This window comes from Narcine bancroftii, chromosome 11 (assembly GCF_036971445.1).
Source record: "Narcine bancroftii isolate sNarBan1 chromosome 11, sNarBan1.hap1, whole genome shotgun sequence".
Classification (NCBI taxonomy): Eukaryota; Metazoa; Chordata; class Chondrichthyes; order Torpediniformes; family Narcinidae; genus Narcine; species Narcine bancroftii.
In genome coordinates this window covers 94,093,670-94,120,022 of record NC_091479.1, presented here as the reverse complement: position 1 = coordinate 94,120,022, position 26,353 = coordinate 94,093,670, and the positions used below count along the sequence as shown (strand labels likewise).

The following is a 26,353-nucleotide window of genomic DNA, read 5'->3' as shown; positions in this document are numbered from 1 at the left end:
CATTTGGAACTTTCCAGTCCTCTAGAATTCGAGCAATTCCTGAAAGATCACAACTAACACATTTAGAATCTCTTCAGCTTCCTCTTTCAGAACCCTGGGGTACACTCCATCAGGTCCAGGTGACACCCTCCAGCTTCCAAACCACCTTCTCCTCAGTAACAGCTACTACGCTAACTTCTGTTCTCTGACTTTTGAATTTCTGGCACATCACTGGGGTCTTCCACTGTGAACCTTGATGTAAAATATCTATTCAGTTCATCTGCCATTTCTTTGTTCCCCATTACCCATTCTTCATTTCTTCAGCATCATTTCCAGCAGTCCAATCAAAACTGCTAAAACCTCTTCAGCAGAACCTCTTTCCTGATTCTACCCAAGTCATTCTCCGTATTATTCTACATGGACCTGGATCAAGTCAGGTTGCACACTAGTGTCGGGAACCTGACAAGATTCCCATCTTCATCTGCTGCCTCTATCATCAATGAAGCTTTGTTCTCAGCCCTACCTGGCTTCGTCTGGAGTGAGACACCAAGGAAATCTGTAGAGGCTGTCTGTGACGATGGGTGTTGTCATGCAGTGCAGCCACTCAGCAATAAGATGCAAGGCTCAAACCTGCATCCTGGTCAATAAGTGTAGGCCATTGCTGGGGTTCAGCAGTGCTGTTAAGTGTTGGCAGACCACCTGGATCTTATGGAATCTGCTAATCCTGTTGGAGGGATGAAAGCTGCCATTTCCCATCTTTGCTAGTTCCAGCACAGCAGTAACACATCAACATATTTCTAATATAATCCTTTTTTAATGCTAATTGCATTTGCAGTCTTATGTCAGAGATCACATACAGAATGCCAAACGCCTTGGTAGTAAGGTATTGCATTGATAGTTACTCCCTTTAACTAACACACTTCGCAAATTAGAAGAGAATTTGACAAACTTCATCAGCAAGCCTGATCAGTTACCTGGTTTAACGGACTTACAGTTACTTTAGCCAATTGCAGGACAACTCAGGATTGAATCCTTTGCACATACAAGGAACAAAGAAATGAATGATCCTTTATTTTATTTTCTTTTACATTTGTAGTTTATTTCAATTGATCTGTTTGCATCTTAAATGCCAAATTTTATATTTAAGATTTTGGTATGAATTAGATTTCCTCTTCCCACACAATTTCAAGTGTATTGTCAGGATAGTTACCATTCTAAAAGAAAATTAAATAAAGAAATCATTATTTTAAAAAAGTCATACCGATAAGATTTGAAGACCAAAAGTGGGCTATTGTACGTTCCAAATGGAGTTGGCTTCAGATCAACTTGTCTTGATTGTAATACCATATCCAAATCAATAGAAATCTCCTGTTAAAAATAATTTAAAAAAAATGTACAAATTCTGATCAAGTTTGAAAAAGCAATTATTTTCAAGTACTATTTTAAAAAAAAAGGTTTTATTCATCCTCCTTTAAATTCCTTTTTTTAAAAAAAACTTTCAGTACAAGATTTTGTTTTTTTTGGTCAATGGTCAGAGTTTGGTATCTAAGCTTTCCAAGATCTCTTTATTGACCAAAATTTGGCCTCTTTTTAACAATTATCATCCAAATTTAAAATAACTAAACTTTTTTTTGAAGATATTTACAGGTTAGGAGCTTTTTAAATTTGTTGGTATTAAAACTCCTTCAAGATATGGAATTAAAGATTGAGAAAATATATAACCTTAAACCAAATACTAAAAAGCTGTTATCAGTTCTCAATGAGTTATTATTGAGGTCTAGTGGTAATTCCCTGGACAAGACTAAGAAACAATGGGAGCAATATTTTCAACAAGAATTTTCTGATATTACTATTCTATCTTGAAATTGGTTAATTCATCTTCTCTATGCACCCGACATTCATTATTGCAATTTAAAATAGTACATCAAGCTTATTTTTCCAAAGTTGAATTGGCTAAATTTTGTTCTAATTTCTCATTAAAATGTGATAGATGCAAGACTGAAAAAGGTACATTATTTTATGTTATGGTCATGTTTTTTGCTTTCCAATTATTGGGGAAGTATCTTCTGTACCTTGTCTTCAGTTCTTAAATGTTAATTTGGCTCTTAATCCTTTTCTTGACCATTTGGAGCAAGTTAGCTGATTTAAATTTGTCTGGGCTAGAATCCCATGTAGTTGCCTTTGCTCTTCTTATTACCAGAAGAGCTATACTTATGAGATGGAAGGATGCTATCCCTCCTACACATACTCAATGGTTATCTGATGTGATGACATGCTTGACTCTGGAGAAAAAAAACCAGATGCTCTACTAATGCAATGAACTGTAATTTTCTAAATTTATGGGGTCCTTTCCTTAATTATTTTCAGAATTTATAAGATTATTGGATTCCATTTTATTGTTTGGTTCTTTCTTAATGGAACTGCAGGTTTAATCATAACTTCACAAGGGAAGGGTTAGATTATTAGAATAATAATATGCATTTTGCTTTTTGTCCCTTTCGTAAGTTGTTTACAGCTATTTGTTAATATACATTTACATTGTTGGATATATAGTCTTATATGAGCATTGTAGCTCTGGTACGCATAGTTCATATACATCCAGCCTTAAAGGAAACTTGACATCCTTAAGTACTTTGGCATTGACAGACTCCTTTTCCTTGTAGAAAAACCTCACTATCTGTACTGTCAGGTAGGCAGGCAAGCGGCATATTTTGGATGATTTGATATAGAAGGCATTTCTTTGCAATGTATGAGCATGCATATATATATATATATATATATATATATATATCTAAAAACCTCAATAAATACTGGGAAGAGAAAAGAGAAAGATTACTGTCAACTTCAGCGGGCACTAAGTGATCAAGAAATTAGTAAAACGTGCACTGACATTAGAGGTTAAGTTTAAAATTGCAATGTTTAAAAAAAATTGCACTTCTCCATCCATAACTTGGATAAAAGGTCTATTCTCAGTGAACTTTTGTTTAAATGGAGGCTTCTGCAAGTGAGAATCGAGATTGTGAGAGTTTGAAAAGTACTATTATGTCCATAATAGTTGGTATTCATAGCTTATCGTCTACTTAAAAGCCCAGATTTAGAAAGAAGGCTCAAAACGTTCATAGAATTGATGAAGACAAGGGGCACACAAACATTTTTTTTTAAAGTTAGCAGCAGCATTTAATTTTGTTGTAACATTTGGCAAAATGCTTTTTGCATCTGTGTTTACACATCCATTGTTGAACTCTGGTATTTTGCAAAAAGGATAATCCAGGTGTATCATTTGCCACCTTTAAACTTTAGTGAATGATGTCCTTCAGAGGTTAGCTCATATCTGAAATTTTGCATTTAAAGTACAAATTAAATATGCAAAGATTGCCTGATAAAGTCTGTTCTTCTATAAAGTATCACTAAGAATCTAATTTTAAAAATCCAACAATGCATTTTAAAATTCGATGTCCAAGGAATTGCATTGAAAATACATTCAGTACATAATGTGCGATTTAAAATGTGATCATTTGCAAAATGGCACTGAGAAATCAAATTTACTCTCCCAAACTGTGAGCTTATGTCAACAGTGGATAAGTTGTGATTTCTGCTTCCAAGTCAAAGGCTGAGGGCTGAAATTCCACGACTAAGAACAAAATATATGGCTGATGTTCCACTGGAGTACTGTACCAAAATAACATTCAAAGGAGAAATTAGGATCTTGTTTCTGCTCCCTTAATGAGATGATCCCATGGCATTATTTCATATTACAGCAGGCATTCCTGCTCAGGTTCTAGCAGCATTTGCAGCAAAAAAAAACACTTCATTATGTTGTTTGTGGGACCTTCCTGCAGACAAATTATCTGCCACTTTATCAAATTACAACGACCAATTATTTGTCTTGAATATCTTGAAGTATCAAAATGGTTGCAAAAAGTGCTGTACAAGAAGGATTATTATCAAGTTAAAAGAAAATGATAATATTAAGCAAACATGTTTCTCTTCAGCATCAAGTTCACACTAATAGGCATACTGTCAACTTTCTACTAACCTGACCACATAGAGACTTCTCTTTTGAAGACATACAAAGCAAAGTTTTCTGCAGCAATGTTTTGAAGTCATCAGCCTCTCCGTGAAGCTTTTTGAGATCATCAATATTGAGCCCGAGGAACAGTTCAGGCTCATCAAAACTTTTCTTTGTTGGCTTGTTTAAAGTTTCTTTCCCTTGACTTACATCAGTGTGTTTGAGATTTGGTTTGGTGAAAGAGTTTGATTCCCGGAATGACCTTCTTCGTTCTCTTAGAGATGGAGATTGCACTTCATCTTCACCATCATTTTCTTCAGTATCAAGAATAAGTTTATCCTGAGTTAAGTCATGCAATGAAGGCTGCGATATCACAAATGTTTGCTCTTCTTCGACAGGTAAACTTTCAGATTGCCCTGCATTCCTTAAAGCTTGTGCCTCTTTCAACTTTTGAATCTTTAGCCGATATTCATATTCAAGCTGTTGCAAGCGCTTTTTCTCCATTGCTATATATTCAGCAGATTGTTTCTTTAAAATTGCTGCATGCTTAGAGGAGCCATCCAATCGGATATTCTTATTAGACTAAAGAGGGGGAAAAAAATAGATCAGATAATACTTAATGTTTTTGGAGTGGAGCAAAAAGAACGAGGATCGTAAAAAAAAATGATTGTTCTAAATAATGTTAAGTGAAAAAAGATGGCGAGAAATTCAGGTCTAATCTCACTGCACACTCAGTGTTAACACAAAATGTATGATTTCTTTTTAATGTAGTATAATGGACAGTGGATAGAATATTACTGGCCTGTCATACTATATGGGTGTGAATAGAGAGTTAGATCTTTAGACAGTTTAAAAAAAAAAATAAAAACTACTCCTAATCTTAAATACAAAAAGCTAACACGTCACAATATACACAAACTATTAAAACTAAAACATTACAAAGAAATAAAGTGCCAAAAATTCTAAACGTACTTTAAAACTTTGTCCTAATTGGATTTCAACTTACAACAAATGAATCTTGTTCGTGTTTACGTTTTCCTACATCTCGAGCAGCAAGTACTTTGGCTCGTGCAAATTCTTCATATTTGACCGACAAACTTTTCTTCATTTGTATTCGATGCTTTACTTTATTAATCTAAAAGAACAAAAATTATTTCTGACGCTGGAAAAAGTCAAGATGACTTAAATTGGAGCCCAACTCAAAGTGACAATACAAAGGCACAAAATTCTTCATCAAATTGCCATTCACGCAAATATGATGTGGAGAAACTGCTTAAATCTATCATTCACAAAATCCTCCAATCGGATAATGGAAAATTACTTGAACTTTCCGAGCACTTGACTATCACTTTTACCACTGAAGCACAAAGATTAGCTTGCTGTGTCCATGCTGCATGGTAGAAAATATCTGCTTGCATTAACAAATGTTGTAGTTTGTACTTTGCCTACAAAGTCAAGTAAAATTCCAATCATCCAACACACTCGCATCTTTGACGGTCCCAGACAAGATTTTGCAAACAAACTTGTTTTTCCCTATCAGTGCCCAATACATTTACAAATCACTTTAAAAAAAAATGTTACACAGTATTATAAATTTTGCAGTTAACCCAATAAGGAAAAGGAGCATGGACTCTGCAGGATCACTGAAAAATTAGAAGGGTGAACAACTGGTGATTTGGTAGGTAGAACACCAAATGTTATCTGATGATTCTGATTTAAAAAATATTGGTATTTCAAAGTAGTCATCAAGCAGATTATTCTGCACTTTGAATCTGAGAAATGCATTATAGTATCTCATTATAGTATTACTAGTAGGGCCGAACTGGCCTGTTCTGTGCTGTAAGTGGTTATATGGTTATCTCCATTACAGGAATGGAAGCTTTGTTAATTTTGTTTCGTGGCACTGGGTACGCAATATGTGAAAAGACAGTAACTTGCATGTTGCTTTCTTTTCTTTGTACTGGTTTTGCAAAATTATTTTGCCACAGAAATGTACCAAACTCATAAACCTGGACAAGGGATTTGCAAGGTATTTGACTTAAGAATAATACAACTGTATCCTATTGCATCCTCTTTTGACTTTCTCATATATCAAAATAATTATTGAAAACCAGATTGATTTCCCAATATGTTTCATTGTAGATAACATCTACCAAAATTAGAGGAGATAATGTACTGATGTGGATAGAAAGGTGGTTGGCAGGCAGGAAGCAGAGAGTGGTTATAAATGGGTCATTTGCAGATTGGCAGGCAGTTACTAGTGAAACAAATTTGTATCCATTTCAGCAATCGGGCTCTCAGGCAGGAGCGGGGATCTTGGACTCCAAAATTCTTTCGACCTCAAAAGTTCAATCGACCCCCCCCCCCCCCCCCCAGTGTTTATCGACCACCTAGCATTTTGTGATCTCTTGGATGACCCCATCGACCTTCAGGGGTTGATATCAACCACTTTGAAGCCCCCTAGTTTAGGGTGAAATATTTAGGAGGCACATTAGGGAAAACTTCTTCACTCAAGAGAGTGGTGGGAGCATGGAACGAGCTGCCATATGACGTGGTAAATGCAGACTCACTCTTAAGTTTTAAGAATAAATTGAATAAATACATGGATGGGAGCAGTCTGGAGGGTTGCAGATCACTGCGATGAATGGAATATTTTGGCACAGACTAGAAGGGCTGAATGGCCCGTTTTATGTGCTGTAGTATTCTATAGTTCTGAAAAGAAATCTAATAAAAATATTTGACCTACTTGCTCTTGAAGCTTCTTAAGGAGCATTCTATTGGCATTGACAATCTTCTCAGCTGCTTGCAACTGTTCCTTATGTTTCATATATTTGACTTCAGCTTGACGCAGGGCTTCCTTCTTTTTTGCTTCTTGTTGAAGCAAGTTTGACAAGAGAGATTCATCTTTTGATAACAGAAGACTGAAATAAAAAAAATACTGCATATTTAAATGTGAATTTTAGGTGGTGTACATTCTAATTTTGAATTGTACAATAAATTGCTTAATGTATTCCCTCTCAATGAAAATACCTCTTTCCAAATAACTCTTAACCCACTCAATCTTTACCCATTTGAGAAACCTTTAGAAACAAATCTAGTAATTGGTTGATGTTCTCATCAGCAGGACTACCCTTCCTTACACATGGAATAAAAAAATGGCCCACAGCCATCCAGGTGTATCTTCATTGTGTAGATCGCCTTACTACTGATATCCATCATCCTTATAATAAAAGATATATTTCTATTTGCTTTTCTAATGATGATCTGTATTTCCATTATGTATTTCTTGCACAAGGAATCTAATTTTTTTTGGAGCGAATTGCCCCATATTTTGACTCATAACACATATCACACAGGTGGAGTGTTCAAAATTCTGACTGTCAAAATCCATTTGCATTTAATTGGGTCAAGAAAAAAACAGTCCCAGTATCTGCCACAGTTAATCTCCCTCAATTAACACCCAATCAACTTCCATCAGAAGTGTAAATCACCCATTATATGGATGATATCTCTTGTTACAAGCTTTGGGGAGGAATCAGTTAAATAGATCAAAGAAAAGCTTCAGAGTTGAGCAGAATTTTAATTCTAGCATGATTTTTAAAAAGCCTTTCTTTAAAGCCTCTCTTATTAAAAAGAGTGCAATTGAGATGTTAATCTCCTCCCTCAGGGGACAGGTCTGAGTAATTAACATTGATAAGGACAAGTGCCCTAGCCAGAATGTCCTGCTTATAGGAATACCATGGCACTTTTGTCAAAAGAGATTATTACCAAAATCAAAATTTCCCATGCCCACTATAAATTGCGTGTGGTCTTTCAATGCCTTTATTATCTTCCCATACTCACTATAAGTTGCCAGTGTGACTTATCCACCCCCGCTATAAATTGTGCGTATTCGTTCAATGCCACTACTACATTCCCATGCTTGCTATAAATTGTGCATGTTCTTTTAATATGTAAAAATATTCTCGTATAGTGAGCACACGCATATAACGAGTGGGGGAGGACCTGATTTGTAAAATATGCATATAATGTGTGCATTATATGCTTAAAAATACTGTATTAATTTCACATCAAAATGAATACCCTCACTTCTTCAGAGACCTCCAACCATCTCTTTTTCATTTGCCTATCTCGGATAATGTGCAAACTTGTACACAATATCCTGTCCCTTCAGCCAAGATTAATATAGATTACAAATGAATAGCCCAAGCAAAGATCACTGTATAAATCTGAAATTGACCCATTTATTTCCACTCAACCTTATGTTAACTACCATTAATTCTTTACCTTTGTTATTCGCCTCAATTGCCACTTTCTGAAATGCCTTTCATCCACATATCATCTTAATTCACCATAATGTAGTGATGTAATGTATTATGCTGACTGCTTGCTATTGGTTATGACTGTTTATTGGCTCCACCCTACTGGTATAACAAATGGTGCAACTTACCCCACTGGTCAGTTGAGGTGGCTTCTTCTGTTAATAAAAGGCTATAGTATGATACAAGACTGGTCCTTGCTTATGGCATATCACCTGGTAGCTAAATTCTCAAAGATTTTTAATTTATCGAAAGTAATGGTTCCATCAGGCAAACACAACGTGTATTCCAGAAGGGCAGGTAATGTTTAACACATTTACTGGAGATTTTTTTTGAGACAGTGGTTGGGTAACAGGTGAATTTTGACAAGATGATGCATAAAAGACCCCCAGTTTAATTTATCGCAAGTTCAGTATCCCATGTAGTTTTGCTAAGTATATACAGTACTGTACTAGAGTTCACACAATGTCCACATCGCATAACACCCTTCTTCACACAGGATCGAGCTGCCAGCTGAAGTGGTGAATATGGGCTCTATTTTTGCATGAATGGGAGGGGTACGGACTGGGTGCAGGTCAGTGGATGAGGCAGTGAGAGTTCGGCACAGACAAGGGGGTGCAAGATCCGTTTGCTGTATTGCAATGTTCTATGGATTATTCTGCACTAGATAAGCAGTTTATGTGCACCTTAGTTCGGGAGATTTCTCAGCCTTAGGACCTATTTCTCTCATTGTTTACCCCTTGGTTACCTACATTTTTGGTCTGCATTGTTTGTCTTGAAAGATATATTTGTTCAACATGTCTCCTACTTCTTTATTAACCAGCATTATCTACTGTTTGAACTGTCTTCTTACATACTTGTAGAAGCTGTCACAACCATTTTAAAATCTCTTTATTAATTTATATTTTTCTATTTTCTTCCTCATTGTTAAAACATCCCTTGGTGTTTTCTAAAACTGCTATACAGAACAATACTGCTCCATCAATAAGAGTGCTGAAGAAGTTAGAACTTGTTGTAGCTTCTTGAATACAAAAGAGAAAATGCAGCATATTGCATTACCCTTGAAGAACATTACTTTTTCTCCAATTTACCTTGAACATGCCACAAGTGAACTTAACCATGCTAATATTAAATATAAAAATGTGGTGTCATGATACTTTTTAATTATCTTGCAACGTTCAGGACCTTGGTACCATCATGGCATGGTTTCTTAACTATTTTCAGTTATTCCTCTCTTACTACTCCAACACATTGAAGATGTGTTGCATTCCAAACCATTTTCCACTGAATCTCAAGATGAACAGTGGTTACCAGGGCCCTGGCAAATTCTAGAGCTCAGGTCAAGTTGTATGGTGAGCCAAATACTGAAGTAGTGATATTTCCTAATAGTCAGATGGCAGATTACTGGAGGTTTACTGTATGTAAAATGTCAAATAAGGAAGAGCCAACATTTACTTTTAAACTCCAGCCAACTCAATGATGCTTAAAAAACAGAATGGAAAGTCTGAATTATCTCTTCCTTGAAAAGCTTAAAAAAAGATGGAAAACGAAACAGAAAATGCTGGAAATATTCAGCAGGTCACACAGCATCTATGGGAAGACAAGTTGAAGACCGTTTGTCTTGAAATATTCATTGTCTGCTTGGCTGAGTGGTGGCAACTATTCTATCGTAAATTCATGCTACTTTATGTGGATAAAATTTCTTTGTTCATTTTACAGTCGTGAAAATGTATTGCTGTCAGGCATATGATCTTTTGAATCTGGTGTTTCAACCTGGTTTCCAGATCTGTGTGCAGGTAAATTTAAAAAAAATACCATGGCACCTTTTGAAGTGTGTTCTCCATGGATAATCATCTCGCCAATAGCAGAAAAATATTGCTTGACCATCTCACTACAATCCAAGGAATCTCTTATTATAATGTACACTAAAACTTACTTGTGTTTTCTTAGTCTCTCTTCAACTTCAGATAATTGTTTATTGACCATTGCTTTCTTGCCAACAGTATTTATTTCAGGATCAGAGTGAACTGGTGGTGGACTATCCTTTAGTAGGTCAGATTTCAATACTCGCTGCTTCTCACGACTTGATAAAAAAACAAGACAAACCAGTCAATGCCATATCATTAAGTAACAGAACTCTTCTGACAAGAATGACAGGCCTCAACTATTGATATTTGGTGACAATGGGAAAAGTATTATCTAATATAGAAACATTTCAGCTGGAGTTATTATCTTGATTAGATTTTAAATTGCAAAGCAAAAACAAAAGCTGTCGTTCCAAATTCACAAATCTCGACAAAGAACTGGAAACGGGATTCAACTTCTGCACAATTGCATTTCTGAACTTTCCCCAAAAGTAAAATGCTATAATTTCACTCTCCTATAGAAATAACAAACATGATTTAAATAATACCTCAAATAAAGCAATTGTTTTTGTTTGTGAAAGAATACAAGCCAAAAAACAAAAATAAATATTGGACATCTCACCTAACATTTTCATCCATCAAAGGTCTATTTTCTTTCTTCCCTCCTTCTGAAAATCCACTTTTTGTTCCAGCAGGATTATTTTCTTTCTCTGCTTTTAGCCTTGGCTTTGGTTTTGATGCCTTTATGGAAAAATACATTTCAACCTTTACATGCAAATTCTGCTGGTGTTCTATTAAAGCAGCAATCGACAAGTTCTAATATTCAGCAGTACAACATCTACTTTGAGGCTGAGTATCTAGTACAGCAGTTACCTCATAAAAGAGCTGCTTCCTCACAGCTCAAGGGAACAGATTTTGAGTCTGCCCTTGAGTGATGGCCAAGTGGAGATTTTCCCTATCACTGTGGATTTCCCATAGGTCCCACATTACAAAACCATGCAGGATGGGAGGTTAATTGACCATTATATACCGTCTGTGGGGGAATTGAAAGAAATGCGGGGAGAAAATGGGATTAGCGTGCATGTCAGCATGATGGGGCAAATGGCTCATTTCCCTGCAACATGACTATTACTCAATGACACTTGGGCCAGATTCAAAGAGGAAGTTCAGATGAAGTTGCTTCATAAAAATGCATGTAAATAGCAGTGCACATTGACAAGGTGGGATCAAAATAATACAAAATTAGAAAAGTCTACAATCCCAATGGTTCATCTTAAATCAATGCATCTTACTGTCTACCCACTGTTTTTTTTTTTCTTGAAACATGTCCGCTATTTAGAACCACAGAGAACAAGCCATTCAGCCTCTCCAGTCTGTGGCCACTGCTATTTCACTAGTCCTACTGACCTGCTCCCACTCCATAACACTCCAGACCTCTCCCATCCATGTACCTATCCAATCTATTTTTAAAACTTAAGATGGAGCCTTCATTTACCACATCAGATGGCAACTCCCACCACTCTCTGAGTGAAGAACTTTCCCCTAATGGTCCCCCGAAACCTTTCCCCTTTCAGCTTAAAGTTATGACCCCTTGTATTTATCACCCCCAATCTAAGTGGAAAACCCCTACTCATATCTATTCTGTCTATACTTCTGATAATCTTGGTAAAATCTCCATCAAATGTCCCCTCATTCTTTTTCGCTCCAAGGAATAAAGTACTAACCTGTTTAATCTTCCCCTGTAACTCCTCCTGATGGCCCGGCAACATCCTGGTAAATCTTCTCTGCACTGTTTCAATCTTAATGATATCCGTCCTGTTAGGTGCCCTGAACTGCACATAATATTCCAAATTTGGCCTCACCATTGTCTTAAGCAACTTCAACATAACATCCCAACTCCTATACTTAATACTTTGATTTATAAAAGACTAAGATGTCAAAAACTTTCTTTACAATCCTATCCACCTGCAACACTGCCTTCAGGGAACAATGCATCTGTATTCCAGATCTCTCTGTTCCTCTGCACTCCTCAGTGCCCTCCCATTTACTATGTCTATCCTACCTTGGTTTGCCCTTCCAAAATGTATCACCTCACACTTTTCTGCATTAAACTCCAACTGCCATTTTTCGGCCCATTCTCCCAGTTTATCCAGATTGCTCTACAAGCTTTGAAAATCTTCCTCATTGTCCAAACACCTCTTATCTTTGTGTCATCAGCAAACTTGCTGATTCAATTTACCATATTATCATCCAGATCAATGACAAAAACAACAAAGGTCCCAACACATATACCTGAGGCACACCACGAGAAACAGACCTCTAGTCCGAGAAGCAACCATCAACTACCGCACAGCAAATTTTGATTTCCAGTTTACAACCTCTCCATTAATTCCTAGTGTCTTAACTTTTTGAACCAACTTCCCATGTGGGACCTTGTGACATCCACAGACTATCTTCTTGGTCACCTCCTCGAAAAACTCTACAAAATTCATTAAACATGGCCTTCCACACACAAAGCCATGATAACTGTCCTTAATCAGTCCATGACCGTCCAAATACCTATACATCCCATCTCAGAGAATTTCTTCCAATAATTTACCTACTACTGATGTCAGGCTCACCAGCCTATAATTACCTGGTTTATTTTTGGCATTTAAAAAAAAAGGGACAATTTAAGCTAATCTCCAATCCTCTGGCACCTCACCCTTAGCTCAGGACATTTTGAATATATCTCCTTGGCCCCTTGCAATTTCTACACTAGTCTCCCTCAAGATCTGAGGCAATACCATATCCGGCCCATGGGACATATCTACCTTTATTCTCCGTAAGGCAGCAAGCATTTCCACCTCCTTAATCTCCATATGTTGAATGGCACTTATGTTTGTTTCCCTTCCTTATACCCTATGCCAGTTTCCTGAGTAAATACTAAGCAAAAAAACTGTTTAAGATCTCCTCTATTACTTGAGGCTCCACACATAGTTGACCACTCTGATCTTCTAGGGGACCAATTTTGTCCCTTACTATCCTTTTACTCTTATTACACTTGCAGAAACCCTTCAGGTTTACCTTCACATTATTTGCCAAAGCAACCTCATGTCTTCTTTTTGCCTTCCTGATTTCCATCTTGAGTATTTTTTTTGCATTTTCTGCACTCTTCAAGTATTTCATTAGCTCCTTGTTACCTATACTTGCTATACACCTTCTTCTTAACCAGGTCTCTAAAATCCCTTGAAAACCAGGGTTCCCTATGCCAATTAACTTTGCCTTTAATCCTAACAGGCCTGTTGTTTTACAATTTCCACTCTGTACATAAATATACCTCTCTCAATGAAAATATAGTATGACAACAAAATTGGTAGTTGGGTGAAGAAGGTGGTACAACAGTATCTAAATCAATTGGGAAAGCAGGTAAGGGAATGGCATCTTTGGCTTGGCTTCGCGGACGAAGATTTATGGAGGGGGTAAATGTCCACGTCAGCTGCAGGCTCAATTGTGGCTGACAAGTCCGATGCGGGACAGGCAGACACGGTTGCAGGGGAAAATTGGTGGGTTGGGGTTGGGTATTGGGTTTTTCCTCCTTTGTCTTTTGTCAGTGAGGCGGGCTCTGCGGTTTTCTTCGAAGGAGGTTGCTGCCCGCCGAACTGTGAGGCGCCAAGATGCACAGTTTGAGGCGATATCAGCCCACTGGCGGTGGTCAATGTGGCAGGCACCAAGAGATTTCTTTAGGCAGTCCTTGTACCTCTTCTTTGGTGCACCTCTGTCACGGTGGCCAGTGGAGAGCTCGCCATATAACACGATCTTGGGAAGGCGATGGTCCTCCATTCTGGAGACGTGACCCACCCAGCGCAGCTGGATCTTCAGCAGCGTGGACTCGATGCTGTCGGCCTCTGCCATCTCAAGTACTTCGATGTTAGGGATGAAGTCGCTCCAATGAATGTTGAGGATGGAGCAGAGACAACGCTGGTGGAAGCGTTCTAGGAGCCGTAGGTGATGCCGGTAGAGGACCCATGATTCGGAGCCGAACAGAAGTGTGGGTATGACAACGGCTCTGTATACGCTTATCTTTGTGAGGTTTTTCAGTTGGTTGGCATACAGAATAGACAAATGTAGTGATATGTCTTAGGAAATTAAGCCAGGGCAGAACAAACAGTGAAAGGCCATGCAGAGACAAAGAACTTGGGGTATAAGTACATGGGTCCTTGAAAATAGGAAGAAAGGAAGACAGGATGGTTTAAAAAAAGTGGATGGTATAATTATTTCATCTGCTGAGACAATGTACATAAGAGTTGACACACCACGTTACTATTGTATAAAATGATGGCTAGGCTGCCCTTGGAGTATTGTGTGCTGTTCTGGTCACTGCACAAAAGGAAGGGTGTGATTGAAGACAGAAGTAAAAATATTCATCTGGATTGGACCATCCAAGTTACAAAGAAAGATTTAATAAGCTAGACCTGTTTTCTTTAAAGTAGCATGGTGAAAGCATGTAAAGTTACAAGAGGCACTAATAGGGTATGGTCAGCATCCATTGAAGGAAAACCATAGGGTGTAAATTTAAGATGAGAAGGATTAAATTTAAAGAGGATGTGAGGGGTTGGTATCTGGAATGAGCTGCCAAGGTGGTGGAGGCAGGACCAGCAACAATTGCAAAAGTTCCATTTCACTTTTGAACAGGATTTGGCTGCAGGGAATTTTCTGTCATCTTGTGAACTGAGGTTGCAATAAATAAGGTGATCACCATTTTATATCTGTGGAGCCTTGCAGTCGTCAACATGGCGGTCATGTTTCTTAGATTACAACAGTGACAATGTCCCAAGTTACATCACAGGATCCATAGGAGAAAAGTCGCAAGTGCGAACTTTTGCCCACCATAGCTATTGGGCCCAGCTTCTCATACCTCTGCAGTTCTTCTGGCTTCTCGAATCATAGTCTCTAAGCCTCCAAACACCCCCATGTGCAGATTGGATTGTTCATTGTCAGACTCACTGTCATCAGAGTCGTCCAGTCTCACAACTACTGATTTGTGCCTTGGAATCTACAAGAACAAGCGGAGGAAAAATTCACATTGCATCGCTGCAGCAATCAACTGCACAGCATCTCAACCTTGAATTCAAACAGAACAAAGTTGACTTTACTTCAAAAACCTTTCAGGGATGCACATTGAGATCAGACATCATTTGAGTTGAATTAAAAATGCACACATTATACAAATGATCAAAGATCAAGTTTAACAGTGGAATCAGAAGAAACTCCTTTCCTGACATATCTATTAAAATCAGGAGAGCTTACTTTTGAGTGTGCTGTTGAAAATAATTCAAGGAGAAACAGACAATAAAAAGAGTGTTACAGTAGATGAAGAAACAGATGGGGGAAGGACTGGAGAAGCCTCAAGTAGACAAATGCCAGCATAAACAGGATATGCCAGATGTCCCTATTCTGTGCATGCTCCATACAATTCTGTGTTATTTCCGACAAAAGCTTTGAAAGCGACAGTATATATACCCATATGTTTACAAGTACCCACAGGATGGACTTTCAAGTGAAAATATGAAAACTATTAAACAAAAATCTATAGCTGAAAAGTACAAAGATCCATTCTACAACCACCTGCATAAACTTGGTTATTTTGTTTCCAAATCCCTTGGAACTTTCGTCTGATAACAGTTTTTTGTATTCATGTGACTTCTGTTTAATGTTGAGATTCTTTTTAAGATAATCAAGTGGCTAGTCTTAAGTTCTAGCTGTAACTGAAACATTACTCAAAGTAGGATGGTAATATGTATTTATCAAATGGACACATTTTAACTCAAATACACTTTACTTTAACAAGTATGCCACAATTTTAAAAAAAACTTTATGAAACATATTTTTGAAAAAAAGGCAATGGTTAATGTTTCAAGGAAGCCTTATACAATTCAATTTAAATGTCAGAGCTTTTTTTCTCTTCAGTGCAATGGAGTGCTCAGATATACGAACAAGACAATAGACATCTCCATCCTGCTCTGCCCATTTAAAAAAGCTTTACTCTGTTAGAAAATTTGACCAATCTGCATGATGTGCTTTACTGCAGTTTTATGAGAACTCATTCTGAGCTCACAATATCCCAATTAAAAACAAGATGATGGTCGATTTGAAATGTAAACAAATTCTGACCATTCAACTTTTCATGTTTAATTGTCAGAGAATACTTACCACTATCAGTGGCCGACTTGCTGAAGGCCCTCTCACAAATTTTGTGGTCTGTGTCCGTGGCTGTAATGCGGAATTTAAATTGGCAGCTGAGAAATGATTTATTGATGCAGATTCTGAATTCTCAATAGCAAGAGGTGGTAAAGATAGATCACAATCATTTGAATCCTGGTTAAGAAAATTGAGAAAATAATTTTATGAATAGCCACATCAAAATCTAATTTAAAATTTTTTTTAGCAAGGTTCAACCGTCTTGAATCTGTTCCCTTGATCACTTCAATGAGTATGCTTCAATTGATACCACATAAATCAGTAGATCAACCGTCATACCAACTGACAGCTTCACAAAGAGCCAAACTCTTTTTACATATGCCAAGATGGACAGTTCTGCTTAAAAAGTGAAAGCAAGATCAACACAAAATTCTTGTGCACCAAATAAATTTAACAAGACTTGCAAATGGCAAAATTTAACTAGAGGAGGATGCAAAGAACTTGCATCCCAATGACATCAACATTCCATACTCAATTCACCAAAAATTAAAACGACCACTTGTTAAACATTGCCCTCTACTGGTTAAGAAAATACCAAAACAGTTTCAAATACCTCTGGTTTCACAGCCCGACGATTTGCTATAGATTTTAACAACTCTTCTCGAAGAAGCATTTCTTCCTCCTCCTCCTCATCAGCAAATGGTGGCTTAGGCGGTTGTTCAGGCTCTTCGGGAGGAAGCGGCGGTGGCGGCGGCGGTGGGGGCAACTCCAGGGGACAAGGGAAATAAGGCATCAAATAATTTGGAATAAAAGGCTCTGCAATAGTCTGAAGGACAAAAGATTTGCCAATTATTTTAGACATTATTGCAATTTAGAATTTAAATTAAAATATTACACCTACATGAAAGAAGTTTTATCTAGACCTTACAAAACTATCCAAATTACCATTTTGAATAAAACTGGGTGAAATGTATTTTTTCCCTCCATTACACAAAAATAAAAATCCATGACTGGAGTCACTATTTAATTTTTATTGAAGCCATTAACTGCTGCAAATCATCAACTGTCCACAAATTAAAATACCATGTATAGATTCAAGGCAAAATGCAAGTACCGATACATGCTTTTCTTAAAAATCCTGGACTACATGGAAGAATTTAAATGAGCAACATGAAAGCTCTATACATCCATTACCAAATGTTTGTCCTCACAATCACTATCAAATTGAAACTCACTTGATGTACAGAGATTGGCACTGGCGACATTGGAACAAAATACCCTGTCTGGTAATCCACAGAGAATGGAAATGGCACTGGAGATGATACTGAATGGAAAAACAAAATAAACAGTTTAACTTGACACAAAATTTGGCACGTCTCTCCAAATTAATTAATTAATAGTTCAATAGATCAAAGACAATGAGAAATAGGCACAAACCTATTTATGGAACCTGCATCCCCTTTATGCAAATCTTCAGGCTAATACGAACACAATTACAATACAAGTCAAGTACCCCGAATCCAAAATGCTTGGGACCAGACACTTTTCAATTTTTGGGTTTTTCAGATTTTGGAAAAAAATAGAACTAAGCAGCACAATAACATCAAAATACTTAAACAGCAACAAAAATGGCAGACTTTTTGAGTGCTGACATGACGCCACAAGTGGACAATTCACATGAAATAATGTTTAGTATTTACCAAAAAAACCTTGATCTCTGCTTACAAAAGAAGACCACCTCCCCACCGCCACTTCCGCCGGTCCTGACACCTCCCCGCCACCGCCACTGGTCCCCGCCTGGAAACCTGAGGCAACTTCTTCGATGCGGACGACACCACGCCCAATGTTGACATCGGAGTCTCTGTCGCCAACTCTGGCTACAGCGGATGCTGAAGATTTGGACCCAGCTCCGTTTGGTATCTTCCCAGCCAGAAGCAAATATTTTGTTTTGTACCATAGAGCTCCATATTGGTGCCCACAGAGCATCAGAGCCCCACATGGGCAAGTCAGGCAGTTAATTTTTTTTCAACTTATGACGTCATGTCAGCGCAAAAAAAATTGTTTTTTAAAAAATCTTTTTGGTTTTCAGATCATCGGATAAGGGATACTCTACCTGTATTGGATGCATGACTGTATTTGAAATAAACACTTTTTCTATTTGTGTGCTTTGCTCATCAGTTTCTCATCACAATTAGAATTGTATAATATTTAGCAAAAAATATTCAATTACATACAAAGATATATTAAAATTGTGAAAATGATTGCATATTCCTCTGCAATGTTCTACAGTTGGGATATTGCAGAATGGCAAAACAGAACCTTACTACTAAACAAAACTCAGAAACATCAGGTTTTCCCCATGTAGCTTAACAAAATGTAAATTCAGGGCTACTCTGCAGATGAGATATTTTACCATGACTTTCAATGAAAGCAGGAACAATTCATTACTTGAATTGACAAGAATAATATAGTTATGACTTGGTTGCATGGAGTCTGAGTTTTCACAAAGGAGTACCAACCAAGCTACTGCTTACCAATTAATTATCTTCATGTTTGTAATTTCCATTATTTCAAAAAATGGAAGTGGATTGCATTTGTACAACTATTTCAGTTTTATCTTTAATGATACAGGTACAAAATCCTTTATCCAGAATCCTTGGGGGCCAGTGTGTTCCAGATTTCGGAAAGCCAGATTTAAGCCCACCCGAATTGTGCTGCGTATCCACTCCCACCCCTTCCAGTCGTGCTGCCATCTCCCCCCCCACCCCCTCACCAGCCTAACTCAGCTGGTCTCTCACCCCATTTGCTGGATTTTGGAGCTTTCCGGATTTTAGATGTCCAGATAAAAGATTGTGCACCTGTATACATAATCCAATCTTTCCGTATAATGCTACGCAATTTAGAATGAAATTTTATAGAATGCATTCCAAGGTGCTGAAAGAAATGGCAGAAGTTGTACAGTTTGTGGTAATTTACCAAAATTCTCTGGACAGGTCATGGCAAGACTGGAAGTCAGTAAATATAACCACACTTTTTTTTTAAAACAAGGAGAAACAAAAAGCAGGCCACTTAGCTTAATGTCTAAATGTAGGAAGTCTAATGAAGAAATAGTGAGCATATAACAAGCATTGTGGATAAGCCATAGAGCAAAGCCCTTGGTATTCAGCACCTATGGGGTTTGGTAGATGTCAGGTAAATGAATTTTCCATCCTTGAAATTGTGATGCATGATTGGCGAAATAATGGCACACCAATCCTAAATTTAAGGGTTTTTTTAATGCATTTATTTTCTGCTTTTTTTTTGCTAGTTGCTTGAGGCTGCTCAAATTCTGAACAGGGGTTTTAATGAACTTGGATTTTCTGAAGATATTCAATAAGGTGTGCCTCAGAAACCTTCTGCATAAAATAAGAGTGCAGGGAGTTGGGGTAAAGTGTGGGCATGGATAGAGAACAAATACAGTTGGAATAAATTGAAGTTTTACATGTTGGCAATCAATTAGGGTTCCGCAGGGCCCACAACTATTCATGTTGTACATAAATGATTTGCAGAAGTAGACTGTGTCACAAACACCAGTTTGCTAAAAATGTCCAATTGAGAGGAAAAGAAAATTGTGCAGAGGACACAGGATCTAGTTAGATACTCATTTGTTATACAAGTGGGCTATGGTCTGGCAGATGGAGAGCAATGTAAATGGGAGGTAATCTTTTTGGGAAAGAAAAAATGGTTGATCAAATTTTTATTGAAATAGTGAGAAGTTACAACATGCTGTTGTGGAGACGGAGCTGGAAATGCTCATATATTAATTGTAAGAATTTAGTCTGCAGGTGCAGCAGGTAATCAAGGTGGCAAATGGGACACAGGCCTTCATTGCAAGAGGGGATGAATTTAAGAGCAGGGAGTTTCATCTACAACTACAACTATTCAGGTCGAGGCCACAACTGGAGCACTGTGTGCAGTTCTGATATACTTACTTGGTTTTGAAGACAGCGCTGAGGAGGTTCACCAAGTTCATTCCAGAATGAAAAGGTTAGCTTATGAGGAGAGATTGTGAAGCCTGAGACTACATACATTGAAGGTTAAATGAATGACGAGGACCCAATATAAATATAATTCTGAACTAAGTAGACAAGATAAAAATAGGGAGGCTGTTTCCACTGGCATGTGTGACTAGATCTAGGCAACATAGCCTCAAGATTCAGGGAATATATTTAAGATAAGAGATTAGGAGAAACTGCTTCTAGCTGAGAATTGATTTTTGAAGAGTAAAGGACATTAAGAGGGTTGGCGAACAGGTGGGGAAAAGGAGTAGAGTCCATGGCCAGATGAGCCATGATCTAACTTAAATGGAAAAGCAGACTCAAATGGGCCAGATTGTCTACTCCTGTTTCTCGTGTCCTTATTTTAAACTTCCTTTCTTTATTATTGTTGGCAGTTTGATGTCACAGACAATGGGAATGGATTTCTAACAGATATTGGAAAAGGGGAAATTATGGCTTTGAAGATTGCTGTATTATTGAAGGAAGTCTTTACCAAGGTCAGAATTCTGCCAAATACAAATTCTAAGCCATTACCTCAGTTGGCGGTTTGGTAGCTGTTCGCCATTCACCTCTCAGACTATTGCTCCAATATTTTTTTTATGGCTTTTGAAACAAGATATGCATTAATTTCAGAAATTTGAAAATGAAGTTTTTTAAATTTCTGAAATTAAATTTTCAGGCTAACAAGAGTATTTTGCTCACTGAAATGCACTTATCCCTGAAGGCACAAGCTCAACATTCAAGCATGTTTAATGCACAACTAATAGTACGTTGACCATATCCTAATTGCATTAAATTGCATAATCAAGGTAGGGCTCAAGCCAAAAACATTAGTTATTTATCTTTACCTTTGCTATCTAAAGTACACTGTTTGACCTGCTCTGTTTCTCCAGCATTGTGTTTTTATTTCAACCAAGTCTGCAGACTTTCATGTTTTACTCTTAGTTACATTACATTGATTTAACTTGGGAGTCTACTTTGTCCTTTATCCAACATACATCTGAGGAAGAAAAAAATTAGTGGATATCATCGTTATTGAATGAAGATCTACCGGGACCAATGCCTGAAGAGGGCCCACAAAATCAGTGAACCTGTGCGGACTTGAAAGGCCAACATGGCCTGTTTCCGCTCCGTAAATGGTTATATGGTCGAGTCCATGATTGTGCATCCGTGTGGTAGTGCATCAACTCGGACAGCAGTTCTTTATTTTGATGCTTAATTTATTTATTTACTTAAGACATACAGTACTGTAACAGGCCAGTGCGGCCCTGAGTCCGTGCTGCCCGATTCACACCCCATTAACCTACACCCTGGTATGTTTTTGAAGGGTGGGAGAAAACCCACACAGACATGGGGAGAACATACAAACTCCTTACAGACAGCGTGGGATTCAAACCAAGGTCCAGAAACAGCGTTGCTCTAACTGCTACCCCAACAACTGGAGAATGTTTCCATGATATCAAGCATTCCTACACTCAATATTATTGAGACAAAATATTCAATGTCAATTTTGTGACAAGACCTTCAATGCAACTTTGTTGTAAATCATAAATACCACTAACCTGGTGAATTGGTTTCACTATCTGTTTCCATAGCAACTTCTTCATAGTTATCATACTGGTACAAGTTGCCAGACTCTTCTGTTGGTTTGTCTTGTGTTTTTTTGACATCAAAATCTGCAGACTAATCATACCCAAAATATATTAGCATGTCCAATTCTCCTGCATTTAAATTCAACTGGACATATTGTGAAGATTAACAAATTCAATTGTGTTTTTAGTTTCACTTTGTCATAAACCTTTACAAGCAGGCAAGCAGAACCCTGTGAAATTAAGTATAGGATTGCAGCTAACTGCAATTTCAACCCTCAGTTTTGTGACAGTCAAGTGTACCATGTTCTTTATATGGCTGATCCCCTGCAATTCAAACAGATGTGTCATTTTTTTTCTTACAGCATGGTAACACGCCCTACCAGCCCACACCGCCCAATTACACCAATGTGACCAACTGACCTACTAATCTGTACATCTTGAGAATGTGGACAGAGACAGGAGCACCCGGAGGAAACACAATCACAGGGAGAATGTACAAACTCATTACAGACTGTGGCAGATACTAACCAGGTCATTGGTGCTGTAATAGCATTGCATTAACCACTATGCTAACTGGCTAGCGGTTATACACTTACCTGAGGTGCTGCGATCAAAATTAATTTCTTACATTCTTAGTCTGCAAACAGGAACTCTCAATAAATAATATGCAAAGGTCAAGCAGATTTTCAACCACAGTCTGCCCTTCGATCCAACATTGCTGAAAAAGTAAAAGGTCACAAATGGAAATGCTAACTTTTCTCTTCACTGATGCTGCCTGATCCACGATGTATTTCCACCATTTTGTGATTTTTGTTTCTTTTGAAAACAGCTACTCCTGATCCACAGACCTAGTTTGATAGCCAAGATTCCAGTTGAAAAATCTTTGTTTTTCATTTTTCATTGTTTGTGGGCTTGTGCCTGCTCAATTGTATTCAAACATTATATTCAGGAACAATTAACTTCAAACCCAATGTTACAAGTGCTTAACTGTTCCTACATTGTAAAAATAGGATACAAATGCTTTTTTGCTCCTAATTTTCTTACAAATAAATTAAATGGGCTCTGTATACAAAGCATGCCATACAACACCAACTTAACTGGTTCATTTAAGAGGCTCCGACAGCTCAGTGGTCTTGTAAACCAGAGGCCACAAGTTCGTCCCTTGCTGGGGCCTTATTTTTGAGAGGGGCGCTTGACAAAGTGGTGACTCGGTCTTCCTTACGGTCAACAAAGTTAAAGAATTTCAGGTATGTTACATTCTGAATGTGGTATCACGTGACAATAATGGAATCTTTACCTTTAAAATGGGGCACTAATTTTCCTGTCATTACAGTCAATGAACTCAACTATGAGCTGGATTTATTTTCAATACGATACAGAGTATTACCCTATTCTCAACCATTCTAGGAAATTAAACCAAATGAAAATTACAAGAAAGTCTAAATTGGAATATCAACATACTAATTTGACAGTAAAACATACTCATAAAATAAACCAAGTTAACAAACGCAAATCAAAATATGCCTGTCAGTCACTTCCATTTATTGAAATAAAGGCGATGGATTAATGAAGCAATCCTGTTTGGGTTTTAATTGTTAATCAAAGCTATTTCATAATTCACTGGATGATGCAAGATATAGTCAGCAGATGACAGTAATAATTTGAAAATTACCAGTAGCAGTTTGAAAATTAATCTACCGCAGCAAATGGCCCAACGACAATCCACATCATCCAAATTCTTCAACATTGCAGTTAGCACAAGAATGGGCAACCTTTTAATTTTTACTTTAGACAAAGCTCGGTAACAGGCCATTTCGGCCCACGAGTCTGTGCCACCCAATTAACCTACATCCCTGGTATATGCTCGTGGACTGAAGTGGCCTGCTACCGTGCTATATGTCCAACTTAAAAAGGTTGGCCACCCCTGGTAGCGCAACGCTGTTACAGCACCAGTGACTTGGATTTGAATCCGATGCTTTCTGCAACCCTAACCCCTAATGTGTATGTCTGCGTGTGTTTCCCCCCACCATTCAAAATGTACCAGAGTTGCAGGTTAATGGGGGGGGGGAATGGGCCTGTCAGATGAAGGGACTGTTACCGTGCTGTATGCGTAAAATACCTGAAAATTCTTCAAAAATTTCTTTAGTTTTTTTATTTAAATTTAAAGCTGTAGCTACATTTTTTCTGAAGACCAAGTATATATTTTTTTAACCCCAACAGCCATTTGCACAATAACAGTGGTGTCTTGATCTTTGAAAATTACACCAACATAAATTCTCTTGGTTCAAACTAGCATTTACCTTGCAACTGGATCGTCTTTTTCCTCCAACCAGTTTCATGAAGCGGTTGTACTGCTCCTCCTGATTAGAGAGGTCACGAATTTTCCTGATCTCATCCTCACGCTTTTTTCGCTCTTCCTCCTCTAACTGTTTCCTTTCCTCTTCTTCTCTGCGCTGCTTTTCCTGCTGTAACTTTTTCCAAGCTCTTGTTTTCTGCCTTCGCAAAACCTGTTTAGTAGTGGTTGCTGCAGCATATATATATATATATATAAAAAAGGAGATGGCAGAGACAGACTGGATCAGATCTATTTTAAACAGCAATTTTCCTCTTTTGAACTGTACTTTATAATGAACTTGACAATTAGTTTATTTTTCTTGTTCCGGTTTTATGTTATTGGACAATATTGTCGAAATGATGTGATAGCTTGTATGGAGAACAACTCATCCCACACGTGACGAATGGCGGTTGTGTTCGTTTTGTCTCTTATTCTCTGCCTGCTCTGACGGCTCCATGCATGCACACAATACGAGACCAACAGGGACAAAAGTAGAAAGCAAATCAAACAGCCGGTGGGGGAGGCAATGAGGGTTAGTGGCAATACCAGAGATTCCAAGGATAAGTTCGGAAAATAATTTGAAGGATTTGGGCTGAGGTTCAGCTCATCAGACCCTTATTTTGATCACTACTTAAATTTACAAAAAAAAATACCCTAATTTTTGGGGTTTTTTTTTTGCATCTCCCCTTGTGCTCAACAAAACTTTTTTCCAATGATTTTAACCAAATTAATTATTTTCTATGGTAACTGCTAGGCGGTGTTTTAATCGATTCCCTATGCCATCCCTTTCCCTCAAAGCTGTATCATCCACAACATGGAGACACTATCATTTCCTTAATCTTCACATTTTTATTTTACTTCCCTCCTCAAAATTCAGGTATGCACTGCCATCCTTATGAATCATTATAAACATTTGTTACAGTTATGTTAGAATGACAATCAATTATTCTGCAACATCACTGAAATGACCTCATCTCACAAATAAACCTCAACTGCCATTGTAATCAACATATTGAGACCTTAAACTGGCTCTAAAGTATCACCACTGACCCAGTCAATAGAAATGCTTTCATTTCCACTCAAACTTTTCGATTGTCCTTTGTTTCCTTGCTGTTACCTGTGACACCCCATGCTCTATTCTCAAACTTGCCGCCATCTTTCACCCAAATCATACCCACGTCTTGTCCAACTTTTACAGTGTCTGGCTTATGTGCTGGTCCACGTTGAGAATAAGGAAGAGGCAATGCTGGATCTTCTTTAAAACATTAGGGTTGCTAAATTCCAGGAATTGGACAAGATATACTTCAGATTGCTATGCAAAGAGAGGGAAGAGATTTCTGGAGCACTGACGATTATCTTTGCATCCTCCTTGGCCACAAGGAAGGTGCCAGAGGATTGAAGGATGGCAAATGTGGTCCTCTTGTTTAAAAAGGTAATAGGGAGAATTCTGGGAATTATAGATCAATGAGTCTTACTTACATCAGTGGTGTGCAAATTACTGGATACGATTCTTACGGACAGGATTTATAAGCATTTGGATAAGTACAGTTTCCTCATGGATATTCAGCAAGGGTTTGAGGGGAAGTCTGTGCCTCACGAGCCTAATTGAGTTTTTTGAGGAAGTAACAAAAGAGATTGCTGAAGGAAAGGCAGAAGATGTGGTCCTCCTGGGTTTTAATTTCGGCCCACAAGTCCTTGCTGCCAAATTTACACCCAATTCACCTACACCTCGTGTATGTTACAAACAGTGGGGGGAAACTGGAGTCCCTGGGAAAAACCCATGCAGACACTGAGAAAACGTACAAGCTTTTTTTTTATATACAGACAGCGCAGGATTTGAACCCTGATCCAATCACTGGTACAGTAAAGGTGATGTGCTAAACACTACGCCAAGTGTGCCAAATAAGGGAGTTGACTATGTCCCTATGGGAGACTCGTTCTGAAAGACGAGGCGTGGGATCCATGAAACCTTGGCTGTGGGGATTGACAATTGGCTTGCTTGTAAAAAGCAGAGTCGTAATGGACAGAAAATATTCT

General features: G+C 37.9%; 1 protein-coding gene across 4 annotated transcripts in view; it reads right to left on the bottom strand.

Annotated features, from left to right (window-relative positions):
- LOC138746150 (zinc finger C3H1 domain-containing protein-like) overlaps window positions 1–26,353 on the bottom strand; it is a 79,152-nt gene that overhangs the window by 43,570 nt on the left and 9,229 nt on the right. For 3 of the 4 annotated variants that reach the window (XR_011346728.1, XR_011346727.1, XM_069904059.1), the window contains exons 5-16: window positions 24,282–24,505; window positions 21,952–22,072; window positions 17,588–17,676; window positions 16,966–17,178; window positions 16,365–16,529; window positions 15,070–15,207; window positions 10,795–10,913; window positions 10,244–10,390; window positions 6,735–6,909; window positions 4,995–5,123; window positions 4,016–4,570; window positions 1,241–1,347 (exon numbers count right to left, since the gene is read on the bottom strand). Coding sequence is in view for 2 of the 4 variants with exons in the window: in XM_069904059.1 (XP_069760160.1) it covers window positions 1,241–1,347; window positions 4,016–4,570; window positions 4,995–5,123; window positions 6,735–6,909; window positions 10,244–10,390; window positions 10,795–10,913; window positions 15,070–15,207; window positions 16,365–16,529; window positions 16,966–17,178; window positions 17,588–17,676; window positions 21,952–22,072; window positions 24,282–24,505 (2,182 nt within the window). In the remaining 2 variants the exon portion in view is untranslated. The remainder of the gene's footprint in view (window positions 1–1,240; window positions 1,348–4,015; window positions 4,571–4,994; window positions 5,124–6,734; window positions 6,910–10,243; window positions 10,391–10,794; window positions 10,914–15,069; window positions 15,208–16,364; window positions 16,530–16,965; window positions 17,179–17,587; window positions 17,677–21,951; window positions 22,073–24,281; window positions 24,506–26,353) is intronic. The other variant, XM_069904060.1, reaches the window with a different exon arrangement.